Source organism: Fulmarus glacialis, unplaced genomic scaffold (genome assembly GCF_000690835.1).
Source record: "Fulmarus glacialis isolate BGI_N327 unplaced genomic scaffold, ASM69083v1 scaffold49425, whole genome shotgun sequence".
NCBI lineage: Eukaryota > Metazoa > Chordata > Aves > Procellariiformes > Procellariidae > Fulmarus > Fulmarus glacialis.
In genome coordinates, this window is record NW_009212049.1 from 1 (window position 1) to 17,653 (window position 17,653).

Here is a 17,653-nt window from a genome sequence, read left to right on the forward strand (position 1 = left end):
CTCCCCCGCCCCGTGAAAAGTTTTTATTGAAGTTTTTGAGTAACTGCTGATATAGGAGTCTGACAGAAATAAAACGAATGGCAGAACATCATTTGTAACCCCTGACTTGTTTGCTTTTTAATGTAGAGTGTAATAAATGAGAACATAGATTCACTTGTCCTGGTAACCACCCTGTACTTCCAGAGAGACCAATTCACTCCATGAGTCCAAAATTAGAAGGTAACAACCTCTTTGATATTTTAAAGTTGAAACGCATTTCTCAGTTATTTAGAAAATACCAAGGAAACTGGCAGCTGAAGGAGCTTCCACAAACTTTGTTTTGGGTTTTCAATGTTTCCCTTTCCTATTTTTACACTACTGTAAAGCAAAGTAACTCTTGATTTAAATAGCATAACTCCTGGCTTACAGTGGTACAAGAAAACAAAGGAAAACCCCAAACTGTTTTTCGGCTGGAAAACAGGAAGGGACTTTAAGAGTCAGCTGGAGTTGATGCCCAAAGGATACATATAGCTTTATACATTTGCAATGTATATGAGTATGACAGGATTTATATATGGTCTGTCAACCTTCCTATGAATAATGCTTGCTATAAGCAATGTCACAGTACATGACATACAATGGCTTTTGAAGTAAATGGTAGCAGCGCTCTCAAGATTTGCTTGAATTTATTCAGTGTCACTGGCATTTTGTAACATCACACATACCTCTGTCCTTCTAGAAGTCAAGTACATTTTTTGCAAGTAGATGAAGATTTCCTGACTCTTTCAAATGTAGTGTGAATATTTTGCTTTTTTTTTCCCTGCCCCCTCCCTGCAAAAAGCACATGCAAGTGAAAGCTAGCTACTCATGAAAACTGATGTTTTTAGAAATTTCATGCACATTTATTTAGATAACAATTATTATTTAAGTATTCTCATTCCTATTATACACATGAATATGTAGAGGCCATAATCCAAATATCACATTAAAGACCTCCCTCACTATATAAAAATTAAGACACACCATAACAGGAAGTTTTAGCATTATTATTCTGACTATGAAATCTGTAAATCATGTCCATATGCTTAAAAAGCAAGTCACGCTGATCACAGTAATAAAAGGCATTTCAAACTTCAAAGAGAATGTTCCTCTGCTCAATAACCTTCCCTCTGAGAAGGTCATTTAGTCATAGGTTAAGAGCTAATGACATCAGTCAAAAAACAGATCTGCTATGAATTTTACATACCTCATTTAAGTCTTCTGAACTGTTATAGTAAATCTCTGTTATTAAATTCTGATGTATCGATATGAAAGATAACATAAAGCATTTCTATTTTAAAGTTCATTGAATATTTTTAAATGGATTGAAGGATACAGAATTTCTCAAATAAAATAACATTATGAGTTTCTATAAATCCTCATCAAATTCTAATTATCTGCTTGTGTTTCCATCTCCACCAGAGCCTCCCTTTAGTCATGGTTTTCCAGGTAAAGGATCTGTGGCTGTGCCACGGTGTTAGTGACTTCTGGATCTTCTTGGGGCTGTGGCAATGAAGACCATCACGCAGCACTGACATTTACAGCATTGTGCTTAAACTCTTGAGCTTTTCCACACAGTATTTCAGTGAATGTTACAAATATGCAGTATATGCTCTAGCTTAGGTCATTTTCTAATCCTACAGGAGAGTGGGATGGAAAAGAGCAGCACCCTGCAATGCAGAGACTGGCACAGGGCCTTAGGAGTAGATGATCTGCTGGGAGGAGAATTTATTGTAAAGGAAGGAAGCTGTAAGATCCCCGTGCTGCAAACACAGTAGTGCACGAGTGCAGTCCAAAAAGTAGGTGGGTGAAGGCTTCAGAAGGTGGAAGTGCCTTTCTTCTACAGGAGCCAACAGGAGGGTAGGGATGTCCAATGCTCATACTCAAGCAATTGGTTTGTAGGGCTAGGGAATGATATTTTCATGTTCCTGCACGGGTAAGTGTGAATCTGGTCAATTCAGAGCTCGTGGGCGTCTCTGCTTTCCTGCCCAGGACAGTGCTGTGCGTTAGGTGAAGCGAGAGGGGATGGATCCATCATACTGCATGGCAGGGCAAGGCTGCAGGACTGCAGCGCTGCCCTGGTGTGTGTGGCGGCCCTGAGTACAGGACACCGGCAAGAGGTGTCCTCTTTCCCGGTTCCCGCTTTCCCTGCCAGCCCTGGCACAGTGCAGGTGCTCACCTCCACCTCATTTTGTGACCTGGTGGGCCAGAGGCAGCTGGGTGACAGAAGAATGGGTTAATGGAGAGAGAAGGAGTTGTGTGAGGTCCTGTGCAGCACCAGGAGGGAAGGAGCTGAGGGTGAGGTTAGTGTGCACGTACTCACACATGTGCAGACACACGGGCGCCCCAAGTCTGTTATCCTGCAAAGGTTTGAGTATGAGTTTCAACTTTGTGTACCAGAGTTGACAATCCTATTTGAAGCACAAAGAAGTACTTTCATAAGCCTTCTGGAAATTAGGGCTAAGAATCTCTAAGGAGCATGAAAGTTGTAAACTAGATAAATATTTAAGTGTGTGCTGGCTGCTTAGGCCACTCTTGTTAGTGAATGACACCACAAGCAGTTTCCGTTTCCACCTTCACAGTAAGCCTAAGACCTGTTTTGATTTCACAAGCTTTCTGGCACATCGCTGCTGCAGAATGCAAATCCCTCAAAGGTAGAAGAACTTGTAGGGGATTAAATGTGAAAATAACGCTGAATTTTACATTGACCTTCAGGTGTGTTTTTGTTGATCACACATTCTCTGTTGTTTGAGTATGTTTCTATGAAAAATATTTACTCAAGCATTTCACAAAGTGATCCGCAAGAGGTAAGCACAAAATTTTGACGTTAAGGGTTAAATTCACCCAGAGGCTTAGGCTGAACAAAGCGTGTGGACATGACAACATCTCACTCCTTCCATTGGGATCTTCAATCCTGAGTTAGACCTCCAGGCACAGGTCTGGTTTTCAGTGGTCTAGGAAGGTGTGAAAACCTCAGAGCAGGATTCACAATGGTGGTCGGCGATGGTACCTTTCTAGCCTGGGTATCCTAATGGCTATTGCACTCTCCTGGGGGTTAGGTGGCTCATGTTCAACTCCCTCTCTGCCTCAGTGAGAAAAGCTTTTGAACATGGTTTTCAACCCCTCAGTGACTGCTTTATCTAAGAGCCTTCTGGAGTTGAAGCAGACTTATTTATTTCTCAGGTTGGAGCAGTTCTGTTTTGTAAAAAAAAGTTAATATATTCACTGGGCAGGACAGAAAACTGAGGAAACCTCTACAGATCAACATTGATGAGACTCAGGCATAATTAATACAGGGTTCAGTTGTTCAACTGAAAAGCTAGGAAACGCAAAAGCTTAAACTCTTTCCACGGAATTTAGCTGTACAAATACTGTTGTGTAGTTTCACACAAAGGTGTATTTTTACTCCATATGCCTCTGGTGCCACCAGTTAAGTGTCTGGTTTGCCTCTGCAGCTCCCTGGCTTTCTGAGGAATGTGCTAATGGCGTAGCCTATCTGCAGTCCAACCACGAGGTCAGGGTGGCCCCGACTGAGCTGGGTGAGAAGTGATGGGGCAGTTCATTCCTTTTATGGACCCTTGTATAGCTCAGGGACTTCACCCACCACGTACATGTGTCTGAATTTAGAGCCTCTGTGTCGCGAATGAGTGGTTTAGAGGCCGCTTGAAGAATCACCGTCAAAGGTATTAGCAGAAGGTGATTTTAATAGTAAATTGTAAAAGTGTGACTTAACACAGTTCGATGGCAAGGTTCACTCTATTACTTACTACACGGATGGAACATAAATCGAGTCAAAATTTCAAAATTGGGCTAGAATGATTTACATAGAGACTGAGGACAAAAATGGTAAGGGAGACCCTCCCTTTGAGTCACGAGGTTCAGAGAAGACCACCTTGCTCTCTAAACACCAGATGGAGCTTAGGTGTGGCTGGATCCACTCTTAGTCTCAGACTTGGTCAACGGTTTATATCTAAGGGGGGAAATACGAGGAATAAGGAAACCCTCCTGTTGAGTCACGAGATTCAGAGTAGACCCCCTTACTTTCTAAACTCCTTCTCAGAGAGGAGTCGAGGTGCGGCTGGATCCACTCCTAGTCCCAGACTTGGTCAACGGTTTATATCTAATACAAAAAGGGTAAGGAGACCCTCCTGTTGAATCACAAGGTTCAGAGAAGACTGCCTTGCTTTCTAAACTTCTCAGAGAGGAGTCTAGGTGTGGCTGGATCCACTCTTAGTCTCAGACTTGGTCAACGGTTTATATCTAATACAAAAAGGGTAAGGAGACCCTCCTGTTGAATCACAAGGTTCAGAGAAGACCGCCTTGCTTTCTAAACTTCTCAGAGAGGAGTCTAGGTGTGGCTGGATCCACTCTTAGTCTCAGACTTGGTCAATGTTTTATGTCTAAGGGATTATATATGTTTAGCAGCAGTCTAAGGTTCATTCACAATTTTAAGGTGGATCACAAGATTTTAGCAGAACTTAATCATTGACTAATTTAACACTTACAAAGTAAGTTAGTAGAGTCTACTACAATCACAACAGTGACTTAATTACAGATTATGCTTACTATCAGTTCACACATACACACGCAGAAATATATATATTAATGTACAAAAGGTATACCTGTTAAAAATTCCCCTCGAGTTCAGTGAAATATTCATGTCAAATGTCTTGGCATTTCTCAACGGGCGATGGGTTGAGCCTCGAGGACCACGAGGTCCCGTGGCAGTTGGTGATGGTCCTCCAAATATCGCAGACCCGAGAGGTCGCGAGCTCTGAGAGGCGTCCCACTCAGAGGGAGATGCGGGCGCAGCCCACTGCGGTCCCGGAGAGCTCAAAGGGTCTCACTTAGGACTACCGTTTATAGGTTCGCAAGATGATTGGCTTTAGTCATCTGCAAATTTCCATACTGACCACAGTCCCAGGTTGTAGTTACCAAAAATTCTCAAGGTTTCAGTAACAGTAATATCATTCCACTTGAGCTATGACTCAGATAAGGGTATCAGGGGATGACACCTGGGCCGAGCAGGAGGAGTACGTTCCCGGCCTCAGCTATGCAGAGTTTCTGATACGGTCAAGAGGCGCTCAACCAAGGCTGAAGTTTCGTTGGAATTTCTGAGATCAACAAGCGGCCCAGATCAACAAGCAGCCTGGGGGGAGGCGGGGGGAATGTACCACCACACTCTTGGAGGAGTGAGGGAAATGTAAGGGTGTGCTTCTGCTACCAAGCTGGTTCACCTGGTTTTGCACTTCCCCTTCTTGTCCACGCAGAGTGCGTGCTAGTTGCAGGTGGCCCGTGCTGTGGCAGGGGAGCCCAGTGCAGACCAGCAGGGGCTCCACCCAGCACGCTCACAGGTCAGGCTGCGTTGCTTGGTCAGAGGATCCCAGGCCAGTTACCAGCACGGATAACAAAAACAGCCTGGCGTTGTGTTTGCACAGACCTAGATCACAGACGGCTTAGGAAGCGCTCAGAGCAGTCGTCCAGGGTCGAATCGTAAATGCCTTACTCAGACAAAAGACACGTGAAATTGTTTTGTTGGTTTTTTGGGGGGGGGGGTAAATTTTTTTTATTATTATTATTTTTAATTGGTGCTTTGTCCAACAATTCAATCAATCTTACACGATTTGGCTCTAATTTTATTTTAAAGCAATCTATTTTTCCCCTATATAAATGTAAAGAAATCTCAGATGCACATCAAAAAGCCATTTTCTATTCCCTGTGTTGTGTCAACCTTTCCATCTCTGTAGCAGTTGTTTCATTTGCTCTATTCCCTTCATTCACAGTGCAGTGTAGAATTGGAGAATTCAGCAAAGGGGAAAAAATGATTCGGTCGTCAAGACTATCACTTCCAGTTCAGGATTATTGCTCACAATATTTTCTCTGGCTCAGTCCAGACTTCAGTGGCTCAGACAATAATGCTGTCCTTGTACTTGATTTGGTTAAAACACTATTACTCAGGCCTCACACTGGTGAAAGGAATTTCAGTGCAAAGGAGATGTTTTCATAGCATGGTAAGCTAAAAGAAAAACCATCTTTTAGTGAACTGCGCCTTTCCAAAAAACACTGAAGAGTTAGTACTAGTATGGCTCTTATCCCCTTAGGGAGATTAACACACTACACCAGGAACAAATAAATAAATCACACATGGTTGTTGAGCAGACGTGGGAAAAATGATTCTTCTTTACTGAAACTATTCGATCAAGTGACCTTGTTTCGACCTGGGTTTGGCCAGAAGCCAGTCCCAGTGGGACAAACATAAGAAGGCTGCACTTGAGATGGCTTTGGGTTTTTGCGTATTTTCTTTTTGTTGGGCAGAGTTTTAAAATAACAGAGAAAACCCAAAACCACTCGAATAACTGATGTATTTATTTTCTTATATACACTTAAATATGGCACATCTGACAGTAGTTGTACAATAAACTCAAAATGATAATCAAAGCTGGACAGTAGATCAAATAACTCAGTGCTGAACCTATTAGAAGCCAAATCCTGTACACTGAATTTCTGAAGAAAGTTTCACCCAGGAGCTGCATTAGCTAAGGATTCAGAGGCTAAGATTATCTAGTCTCAATTTCTGAAAGACTGGCTGATGACTGTCACTCTATTACCAATATACCAGCTTCATCTTCCGTAACGTAGTGTTGAACTGGCACTTTCCACTCTTTCTTCTACGCAGCCAGCAGTTCATCCGTTGTTGTTACCTCTTAGAGAACAATTACCAATGTCCCAGAGGATTCACCTGCAGTTAGTGATTACTCTAATAAATAAATGCAGACTGGATTCACTCTTCTGCTATTAATGTGGAAGATGTTCGTGTTTACTATTGTTTGAAAGTCAGTGACAGCTACTCTGCGAAGCAGTGGATTTTCAGAGAATAGGGGAAGCTCAGTCAAGGAGTTTCTTTGCTTTGGGACCCATGAGAACCTCTCTTCTCCTTCGGACAACGACAATGCCTGGAACACGTTGGTTTTGCAGTTGGGCATGTTCTGGGTTGGGATGGACATTTGTCTTCACAGCTGTTTGATAAAGGAGAAAAAAGGAAAAAGAGAGAAGCATTGTAATATGATAATTCCTTGCTGTCGCAGTCCTCAACTTTTTCATCATTGAACACTGCAATGCTCTCTAGACAACGTTTTGGAAAGTGTCGACACCCTACAAGAGAGGGAGACAAGACTGCTGCCTGACAGTTCTTGTCTGCAGCAACATGTCCTGCTGTTGTCCATTTGTCCACAGTCACGACCTTAGTAATGCTTTCATTTCCTGTGAGCGATGAAGTCCAGAGTGTCAGCACTGGATAGTGCTGCCCTCAAATTCTGCGAAGTACCTTAGCTCACCTGACACTTCAGCTTTGGTCCACCAGGAACACTGGGCATAAAAGTCTGGCATCAAAGTCCTGTGTCCAGATTATAGTAACTTCTAGAAGCCAAACTCATGTAAATAAATGATTGCATTGATCCCCTCCCACCTGTCTGAAACACATAAATGACCAAGTCTCTCATGCTCGCTTTCAGCTCTGCTGATTCTATTTTTATACTTGTTGTCAACTATTTTATGCTCGCCCATATTTTCAAAGCTGAACCTAAAGATGCAAAGGTTACTTCTTCCACAGCGTCTTCTCCATGAATGAACTTATGAAGTCTATGAGAATGGACGCTGTGGGTGATCGTTCAGTGAACTGCAGCTCTGCTAAGGTACGCAGGGAAACTGGATGCTGACTGTCCTTACATAAGCTTTCAGCCAGAGCTCCTGCATGCTCCTGGGTCTCTGCATGTGGCCAAGGCTTTCTGAGAAGGAAATTTTGAAACTAAACTAATGCATGAAAAATGACTATTTTGAAAGGGTATTTTCTATCAAAGTTTTGCCAGAGAAACCTTAAACCTAGTTACACGAAAGGATTAGGAAAATGCATGGAGTATAATGGCCCCCGAACAATTTTCCAGCTTCTCAGTGGAATCAGAGCTGATTGAGGGGCTTTGTACGCATACAAAATTGCATTAGCTCTAGAAAATCACTTGCTCTGAGGACAAAGTGAGTAAGGGATGAGCTGTATGGTGTAGATGCCAGCTTAGGGAGCTTTTGTCCCTAGACATCCATGAGTCTGCATTCAGCTGTGACAGAGAACACAGGATGGGTTCTATCTACCTACAAGTGCAAGACTCGGTATCTCACTGTAAATCCCCTGTGTCACACAGTAATTTCAGTTGTAGCACAGGTTTAACCATCATTCCCTTAAGACTAGGGGAAAAAAAAAGTAATAAGTATTGGTAGTTGAATAGCATCCTTGTCCAGATTTCTTTAAAACATGTTAATTAAATAAACCTTAGACTCCTCCTATGAAGCAAGTATTGTAAATATCACTTCTATTATTATTATCTCCCTAACTGCAGTAAGGTATTTTATCCTGGGTGGGCCTCCTAGCTAATTCAGCACTTCCACCTCCAGCATCTACGCAAGCTAATTCAGATCTTGCAGCACAGACTCTGAATGACAAGGAACACTTACCTGCAGGTTTCAGCATGAAATATCTTGTGTTTTAGAGCACAGCTCTCCTGGCTCTCCCTACACAAATAGCAGCTGCAGTTCTCTTTACTTTGAAAGAAATCTGTGGGACACTTCTGTCTACAGATGCATTCACAATTTTCTTCGTCAAATTCCATATGTTGTCCACACATAGCCAGCTCAGCAAGAGGAGGGAGTCCTGCAATAGCACATACATCTTTTAGCAGTAAGCTTTACATGTCTAAATCCTGCTTTTGAAGAGGCTAACTCTTTCTTCGCAATCGCTAGGACTCACACATGTACTTTCTGACAGATTCTAGTCTTCAGAATTTCTGTTGTAACTTACAGTGCAGAAAAGGACTTGAGAGGATTGAGCTGATTATTTCACTTACTCTAATACTGCTATTTCTTGTGGGTCGAACCCAGCATAAAAATACTTTATTTTGGGGCTGTATATTTAAAGAGCCTAGTGTTAGGTTTTGGAATGCACAAATGTTTACTGGACAGCAGGTTTTAAAAAGAAGATCTCAAAAAGGATTTAGTCTATACCCATGACAAAAATGCACATCCACGCAAATTGTCACACTCACCACTCAATGTACTTTACTATCCATATACTGCGGAAATTTGGCAAAAATAATGCTATGTCTAGTAAGATGCGAGCTGGTCTAGCACTTCAATAAGTATATGCACATTTGTCAGTTAAAGATAGAAGAAAATACTTTGTTTCAGAAACAAAACCCCAGCCAAGTGAATGCACTGTCTAATACCTCATCTATCTTCCCTCAAAATACGCATCTGGATCACAATATGGGGCTAATCCTAGCAAAAAGGGAACACATTTCATGAAAGCTTTATTAAAATGCTAGCAGCACATCCCTGCTTAAAGGTCATGGCATATAATGTGTCATTGGGAAGGTAATTTCCTGTAGTTTTACAATTAGCTCTTGGATTTAACCTACGGAATGTGGAATGTAACCTGCGTCTGCGACCTCTGCAGCCTGAGCTCTCATCTCAGTGGCCAGAAAAGGCTTGCACATTACTTGAAAGAAACCTTCATTATTATTTACTTAGTGCTGGAAAACCAATATCCAGACAGAATAAAACCCAAGTCCTATTGGAAGGGAGGAAGGAATCTGCCCCAGATTCTTGGAAGACAAACCTCTTCCTTGGGGTGATAAAGCTTGGCGTGTGTAAAGTGGCGTAGATTGTTTCGGTCTCACTTTGTTTCAACCTCAAAGACAGATTTTGTCCCAGCCACTGCCAAACACAATGTACTTCAGAGAATGATATTTTATCTGAGGAAATACTGAGTCTATGTCAACAAAAGCTATAATTTAACAGGCCGCAAATTTTAATGCTCCAAGCTGACCTTACAAAAGGCTAAGAGTTAAGAGGACTCTGGCTATTCACAGTCCTTTGGACTTACTCTGAAATATAGAGTACTAATCCTTTCTTGAGTGAAAAGTCTAGCTTGAGCTTAACTACCTAACCTGATGGTCAGATGATCTGATCCAGAGTGAGAACATGCAACTGATCTCTTGCTTATTAACATTAGGAGATTGTAATCAACAGACCAGTTTATGAGGTTATTTAGTTTTGTTTTAGCTTGCTAGCCTAGGAATTGCTTGCCAGCTTGCTTTTATTATTGCCTTGGATGGTTTATTCTTTTGCTTGCTGCATGTAGGTTAAACCACAAAGGCAAGGCTTCCTTCTGTGTCCATCTGCTCTAGTGCTATGATAATTTTATTTTGACCAGTACAATTTCCTGAGAAAAATGATTTTTTAAAAACCTTATACAGGGCTTGGAGAAATTTTAACTTCTCTTAATGTTCACTGCCAGTAAGTATCTTTAGACTTACACAGTTATCCCCCAGAATATTTCCTGCAAATATATTTGACAGATTAAATTTTTCCAGGAGAAGCAGAAATTTTTCCTCTTCCATTTCCTTCCACAGACCTGAAGGGGTATATGTGCATACTCCTGAGTATGTATGGCATATCAGTTTGAAAGCTTCCTAAATACCTTAATATTATCATAAAAAGTAGTCAAATACTTTGAAAGGTCATATAATCTTTTGCAATTGCTACAGCTAATAGACAGGACTGATTTTGTCTATCTTATTCCTGATTAAGTCTGTTCTTAAGAATTTCCCACAACAAAGATTCAGCACATTCCCCATGCAATATATTCCAGGGCATAATGTTTTCTACAGTTAAAAAGTTTTCCCTAATGCCCATCATACAATTTAAGGCCTATGTAAAATAGAAGTTTATCCAGGGTGCCTACTTCCCTAACTCTTTTTCATACTTCCCTATTTCCTATTCAAATCGCTAATATAGAGGGAGTAAAATGCCCAAGCAAAAAACATGAAATGGGCATAAGCACATACGAGTGTTTATTTTCAGGTGATTTTCTACACCATAAGCCAAGTCTGTCTAGGGGTGTGGAATCAAAACTATAACTCCCTCAATGAAAAAATGGGACAAAACCAAAACGAAACACAAGTAGCCTGGAGATAGTAAGCAAAAGTGTCCATTTGTAATTTCATCTTTACCTTCTCGTCTGTTGGGGTGTTGTACAGCTACAACACATTCACATTTGTCACTATCCCAGATCCATCCATTATGGCAAAGTTTGTTGGTAAAGGGGCATCTAGAAGCAAAAAAAAAAAAAAAAAAATAGGATAGGAATTAAAAAAAAATATTAGGAGTATCAGTGTAGTCATTTGGCAAAATGAGCCTGCTAGTATGCTGGGTCTCACACTTGTACTACGTGAAGGTACAGCATCTGTGTGCATTACTGCTGCAAACAGAAAACCTTGGGACTGGATGGTTTTGTTGATAGGGCTGAGCTGTCTGGCTCCCAGGAACTAGAAGGAGCAGGTACAGCACGTATTTCAGATTACGCCCTTAGGAAACAGCTGAATTTCGCAGCTCCACTTTTCCATAGAACAGCTCTACCCTACCCAGGGTAGTCTCTGTCTTACAGTATTCATGCCATATAACTGTATTCAATTTTGCCATGCTGCCAGAAAGTGCAGCTCCATTTTAAATTTGCCCATGCTTAAGGACTGTTAAGTGCACTGTTTTCAGGGTCAGAGGGGCCAGTTTGACTTTTAGGCACTTGGCTCCAGTATTTGCATAGGAAGGGGATCCAGAGTGGCCAGCAGGCTGAGTGAGGGCTGGAGTGGCTTTGCTGAAGTGCCACCTCTCCCCCAGCCCAGATGGCTAACTAAAGAGCAGTTACAGGGGCAAGCCTACATGCAAGCTAGACAGAGACATCTGAGCTAACTTCAAATGAGTCACTCAAGCTGGCTGTGCTTCTAGAGTCTTTGTTAAATTAATGTAACCTGTCTTCTTCAGGACCACAGGTATTTTATACCATAGTTTGGAGTTAGATGTGAGATGACTTTTCTCCAGCCAGTGAGCTGACAGATGCAAACCGGGACTGGACCAGAAAGTGCAAAGCCACAGTTCGCACTGCTTCTGACCCGACGTGCCATGAGGTATGGCAGAGGGCTTTAGCTTGAGCACAGCACTCTGTGTGCCTTGGCTAAATAATGTGCAAGCAGAGTCACTCATGTCAGGTTGAAAAAGTCTATGCACAAATACCCAAATAGTTCCAGTGGAGTGTAGAGCTAATATGTGCACTTTGAATCCTCGCTCAAGCACCTGTGTCTTAATGAGTCTAGATCCTGCTGATTGTTGGATTCTGTTGTCCATTCACTTATAATTTGGTGGTCCATTCACCCATTCACACCATTCTCGTGTCCATTCACCAGGTTTAGTTGAAGCTTTCTAACCCTGAGTGATAATCAAGTTATTTCGAAAAACTGTTGGGATCACAGAAAGAGAAGGGACCATTGTAATGACCAAACCCGAACAAAATAATTTTCATACCTCAGACTGCACAACGTGTAGAAATTTGTAAATGAGGGAACTTACCCATCTTCTTCTGGGTATTGGACAGATCTTCGTATAATGGCGTACTGATGACGCTGGGTATTTGATAGACACTTACAGCCTGTGTGATTGGCAATTTTGATTGGCACGGGCTCAGGAACACTTGTCAAGGGAACCGAAATCTCAAAGAGCTAGGTGGGTGAAATAACATTTATTTTTCAGTTTCCATTTTACAGTTAATATTTGGAGTTTTAAATCAAAACCTCTTACCCTTTGCCGCCATTTTCCCCACCCTTGCTCTTTTCTAGGATAATTACCATAGGTATAAATGAGCGGGTGGGCACTGAGGGTTTTGAAGAGTAAGCAATGCCCACCAAGGTGGGAACTTGCCAAAATGCTGGTCCCAGTGCTGTGCAGGGCATCATCCTGGAAACATCCCTCTCTTGACAATAGCAGGAGCCTAAGGAACCAAGCAGGCTACCTTCAGTGCGCTCAAATTGTTTAGGGTGATCTCTGAGTAGCCTTGTGGAAGCCCTGGTTCCTTGGGCAGCTACATGCAGGAGCTGTTGAAGTGACCCACACCCGCTCTGCCCAGCCAAGCCAGCTTCCTTCCCATGGAAACCAAAGCAAAGGGTATGTCTTTGCGTGCCAGCATGTCTTGGCTTGATGCTGCATCCACACGCAGGGGCTGAGAAGTATTCCTAACTGACTACTTAGACATCTAAATTTAGGTGTCGCAGTGCCTAACTTTAGGTAGCATGAATATCCTTCAGTGGATATTTTATACCAAGGGAAAAAAAAAATGCTCTCATTAATATGGTAGTAATTCCATTCATTTTAGAGAAGTAAATCTGGACTGATGGTGGTTTGTCCAGGAGTGGAATTTAGCTGGGGGCTTTTGAAGGAATCTTTATTTTGAAGGATGCTAAAGGAATGTTACACTCTGCAAAACTGCAGTTTTTCAACAAACTTCTGAATTGCTGCTCCAAAAACACATAAATAAATAAATACTTTTTAGCCTGACCTAGCTCCCTGAGCTGATCAGATGTCTTTTGTGTGTGGCCAACAGCTCATAACAGCTTTCTCTTTCTGGTGTGGAATGAACATTGACGCAAGAAGGACAGGCCCTGATTTATTTTACTCCAGCTATATTCCAGTACAGCCAGACACAGTGGAATTAAATTCCAACAAACCTGAAACAAATACAGAAGTGAATCGAACCTGCTCCCCATGAGGACTTCAATTTTCTTTTTCAAACAACTGCCCTCAATCTTTGTTCTGCTTTAAAGAAAAGCCTTTTTCATAACTAGAATTTAAAATATTACTCCAGTTCAAAAGCTTTTATCAACTGTAAGTAGGGATGCACAAGGTGAAGATTAATCAAGGAGGACCAGTCTCCTGTGCTCCTTCTGTAGGTACGAACACAGATGGTTTCCTCTGTAGAGCTGATTGAAAGGACTAAACTTGGAGCTCCGCTCAGAGTCACCCACTGGAGCAAGGTATCTCTGTACATAGACACTAGAGGGAGTCTACAGAAAGAAGTTCTCTGGATACTCCCTTTATGCTCACTTTTTGGCACTGGTCATTAAAACTCAGGTATTTGTCACCTGTTGCAGCTAAGCAGTAATTGGCTACTGGTTTAAGCCTTTCTTTTCCAAAGTGACTTCTGATTTGGGACATTCAGATCCTGAGGCATTCAAACTGAAAGCATCTGTCCTCTCCTGTTGAAAATGTCCCCTTTTTAGGCTCGCAAAACTGCATATCCAAAATTATCAGCCAGCCTTTTTGGCACTGATGGCCATTTTGAAAATGCAGCTCTCAGACTCCTGGCCTCACACAACAAAATTTCCCGGAGTATCTCTTAAATCTTTGGTGCAGAGGATCCCACAAGCCAATACTCTCAAGAGGTCCTAGGTCCAAGTAACAATACACTAATGAAAGATTAAGCTCTTTAACATCACGTGAGCCTGCAATCACTTTCTCAGGGCCTGATTTTCCATCTCTATGCATATATAGCTATTTTTAATAATGCAACATGAATGTAGAATGTTATTGCACATGCCTGCATTCACTCCACATGGATAAAAAATTAATTCTTCTGTTTGTTATGATAGTGCAGATAGATCTTTCATAACAGGATCTCAGAAACCAAACATCCTCTTTCCCCTCTGTTCTTGGAGAGCCAGAGTAAAAAGAAAGCAGATTAATAGCTTCATTTACCGTTTTTGACACATAAGTTGTACTTGTATTCATGCAGCTCAGACTCTCCTCATTGCAGCAGCCTCCGCATCTGAACACATTCACGCAGGGAGGCTTGAAGAATTTGTTGGTTGTTGTACCCAGCTCCTTGGCAACTTCCACGCAGGTTTCCCTTGGCACGCATTGAGTCTTTTGCCATTCCTCATCTATGACTGGAGAAAACACCATTTTTATGAGCAATCATGGCAAAGTTAAACCTCTGATTAGTGAGGCAGAAGCATTATATAAATAAAAATGAAGTGCTGGCAGGCCATTTGCACTTACTTGGATCGATCTAAGGACCAGAGAGAGTCTGAGTGCAAAATTATCCCAGTAACTTACACCAGCTGCACTGGCAGAGAGGTCGTTGCATTTATACGCCTTTAGCTTTCAACCAGGATGACCAAAATCTCCGTTAATTCCAGTGGGTTAAGTAGAGCTGCATCGATTTCCTCTAGCCGAGAGTCAGTTCCACAGCCTCTGTCTGACAAAGCTGGCCCACACCCTGTTCTCCTTTTCTCCAGGGTAGACCTCCTTATTGTCATTTTATCCTCTCTTTGCATGTACCCCACTGCGGTCTCAGTAGAGCCTGGGCCTGACTGCAAAAGCACATTAATGATTAACAGATTCTGGTCAGAGGGTATTAATACTCCTACTGGATGTCAGCCAGCGAGCACCGTTTCCAAAATGTCTAATGAAATCCAAGACAAACACTCTCACACCTCAGTACCCTCAGGGGTTTGAGTTTGAATAACAGGAATATGAATTCAAGCATGATTTATCTATTCAAAACACTGTGACATCTTTCAAATACTGAATTGTTGTCGACTAGTAATTTATTTTAGACTGATCTGTCAAATTCTGACTGCCAGAAGGAATAATGCATTAACTGACTGAACCAGAGGGAGACAGCAGTGACATTTACATAATATTATCTTGAGTCTTATTAAGAGGTGGCCCTGCTTTTTTTGGCTTTTGCTTACCTGATTCAAGTTATGGAATTACTCGAGGGTCATCAATGCTTATGCTTTAAGTCCGTCTTAAAATTATGAAAAACATTTTCCCTGTCTGCCCCCCTCCTGCCTCCCAAGCTTCTGAAAGATCAAAAGCAAGTTCTATACTGTTAAAAAAATTGTGCTCTCTTCCACTGCAGTCCACCTCCCTACGATTCTGATACATTTACAGGGAAGTTCTGAAAAAAAAAAAAAAAAAATCTGGAAGACTTTTAATCTAGATGCTATACTTTGTCTTCAGATGAGCGTTTATTTCTCTCTTTCCTTTTTAACTGACTGTGTATATTTAAATCAGTTTGTTTATTCCTGCAAAGTCCTTCCCCAGGATTGATTCACTCCAGTTCCCAGTCATGCAAAAAGTACAAGAAATAAGAGCTTGGGGTCCAGATTCTGATTTTACAGCATAAATTAAGAGAAGAATCACTAAAATCAATAGAATTTTCTAGAGCAATGTTAGTCTATCAAAACAGCAATCCAATCCTAGGCCTTAAAATAGAAAATAAAGTGTTTGCCAAACTCATTAAGGTATGTGCGTGTAATCACTTCAGATGTCACTTCAATGAGTGTAAGCGGTGATGACCTTTCCAACTGCACACATCCTCGCTTTATTAACCGCTTCTTTAGCAGAAGGGCTGTTATAGGAAGGGGCGGTCGAAGAATTGGGTGTCACATTTTGTTCAGAAGCACCGTAGTCACCCTGATCTTTTCCATGAGCAAGTGCAGGGCATCTGCTGAGAAATTTGGCTCCAGTACAGATTCCAGCTTGAAAGCGCTGCAGTCCTAGGTGAGCTGAGTGGCTTGGGAGAGGCTGTGGTTAGCCGGGGTGACAGGAGCTTTCAGTGGATTCATCGTTAAAGCTCTAGAAAGGAGGAATAAAGTCCTGAATTTGCCCTGCTGGAGTTTGGGGTGCTGTGGAAGATGGTCTAGCAGTGAAACAATGAGGAGCCTTGACCCAGCCTTCTTGTCAAAACACTTTATTAAAACAAAACAGATGCCCTTGGCAAAAAGATCAATGCTTAATGACTGGAAAGGGTGTGGGAAAGAAATACATGTTTATAGGCTTGGGGTTTTTAAAAGGAGCTTTAGTACCTTGAACATATTAAGATATTAGAACAAAAGTAGTTTCTGTCCTGGGATAATTCCGCTTTGGATGGAAGAATGGAGAAGATGACCCAATAGGCTTTTTTTAACTTAAATTTCAGTGGCTTGATTTTAAATGAGAAAGCTGACATCTCTGTGCCTAGAGTTTGACTGTTAAAGGGAAAGTAGGAAACGATCTAACAGCTTTTCCAAGCAATTATAGGAAGACTTTAACTGTATGACTATAGTCATCTGACTTTATTACCTGAACAGTTACGTTATTCTGCCATTGAAAAAAGCCCATCACAATATGCACTGCCTTGGTAACACTTGACAACATCCTCTGTTGTCTCGCTGTATTGACAAAGGGAATATTTTATTTTTTCAGAAATGCTGGTGCTCACTAAATGAGCAATAGTGAATAGAGAATTACAGCATTTGACTCTAGGTACTACTTCTAACAACAGCTCTGTGGACTCCTAGACTTGTAAAGGTGAGCAAACAAAATGTGTATAGTTAATTAAAGCCCTCTTAATTGTTTTTCAGTGTATATTGGATTATTTTTTTCTGTACAAAATTTCTATGAGAAGTTTAAAACCATGGCTGTCATATGAAAACCCTTTTCAGACTGGCACTCATGTCTGCATTTCTGTGCTGTGGCTCAGAGAGAAGCAAATTAAGGCCTTTGCTCAGCCATAATTTAGCTGAGTAATGGTGTGCAAATGTGGCTGTGGTTATTGTAAAAGTGGTATTGGAACAGGATCAGCAATATCTGATTTCCCAAAAGGAAAGTGATATGATCATATCACTTCAGGGTGCAGACTGAACAAGAAAGAATAGCTCGGTCTGTCCTTTTATCCTGTAGGATAAAGACAGGTGCACTCTTCGCTGGGTAAAAA

The 17,653-nt window shown here is 41.6% G+C and overlaps 1 protein-coding gene across 1 annotated transcript; it reads right to left on the bottom strand.

Moving 5' to 3' along the window:
• Nucleotides 1-6,374: 6,374 nt before the first annotated feature.
• FIGF (c-fos induced growth factor (vascular endothelial growth factor D)) lies at nucleotides 6,375-14,850 on the bottom strand. The gene is made up of 5 exons (XM_009577731.1): nucleotides 14,644-14,850; nucleotides 12,466-12,614; nucleotides 11,076-11,173; nucleotides 8,521-8,716; nucleotides 6,375-7,034 (listed from the first exon to the last, which is right to left on the bottom strand). Exons 1-5 carry the CDS (start codon nucleotides 14,848-14,850, stop codon nucleotides 6,908-6,910), a joined length of 777 nt encoding a protein of 258 aa, XP_009576026.1. The 3' UTR covers nucleotides 6,375-6,907.
• Between the last annotated feature and the right edge of the window lie 2,803 nt (nucleotides 14,851-17,653).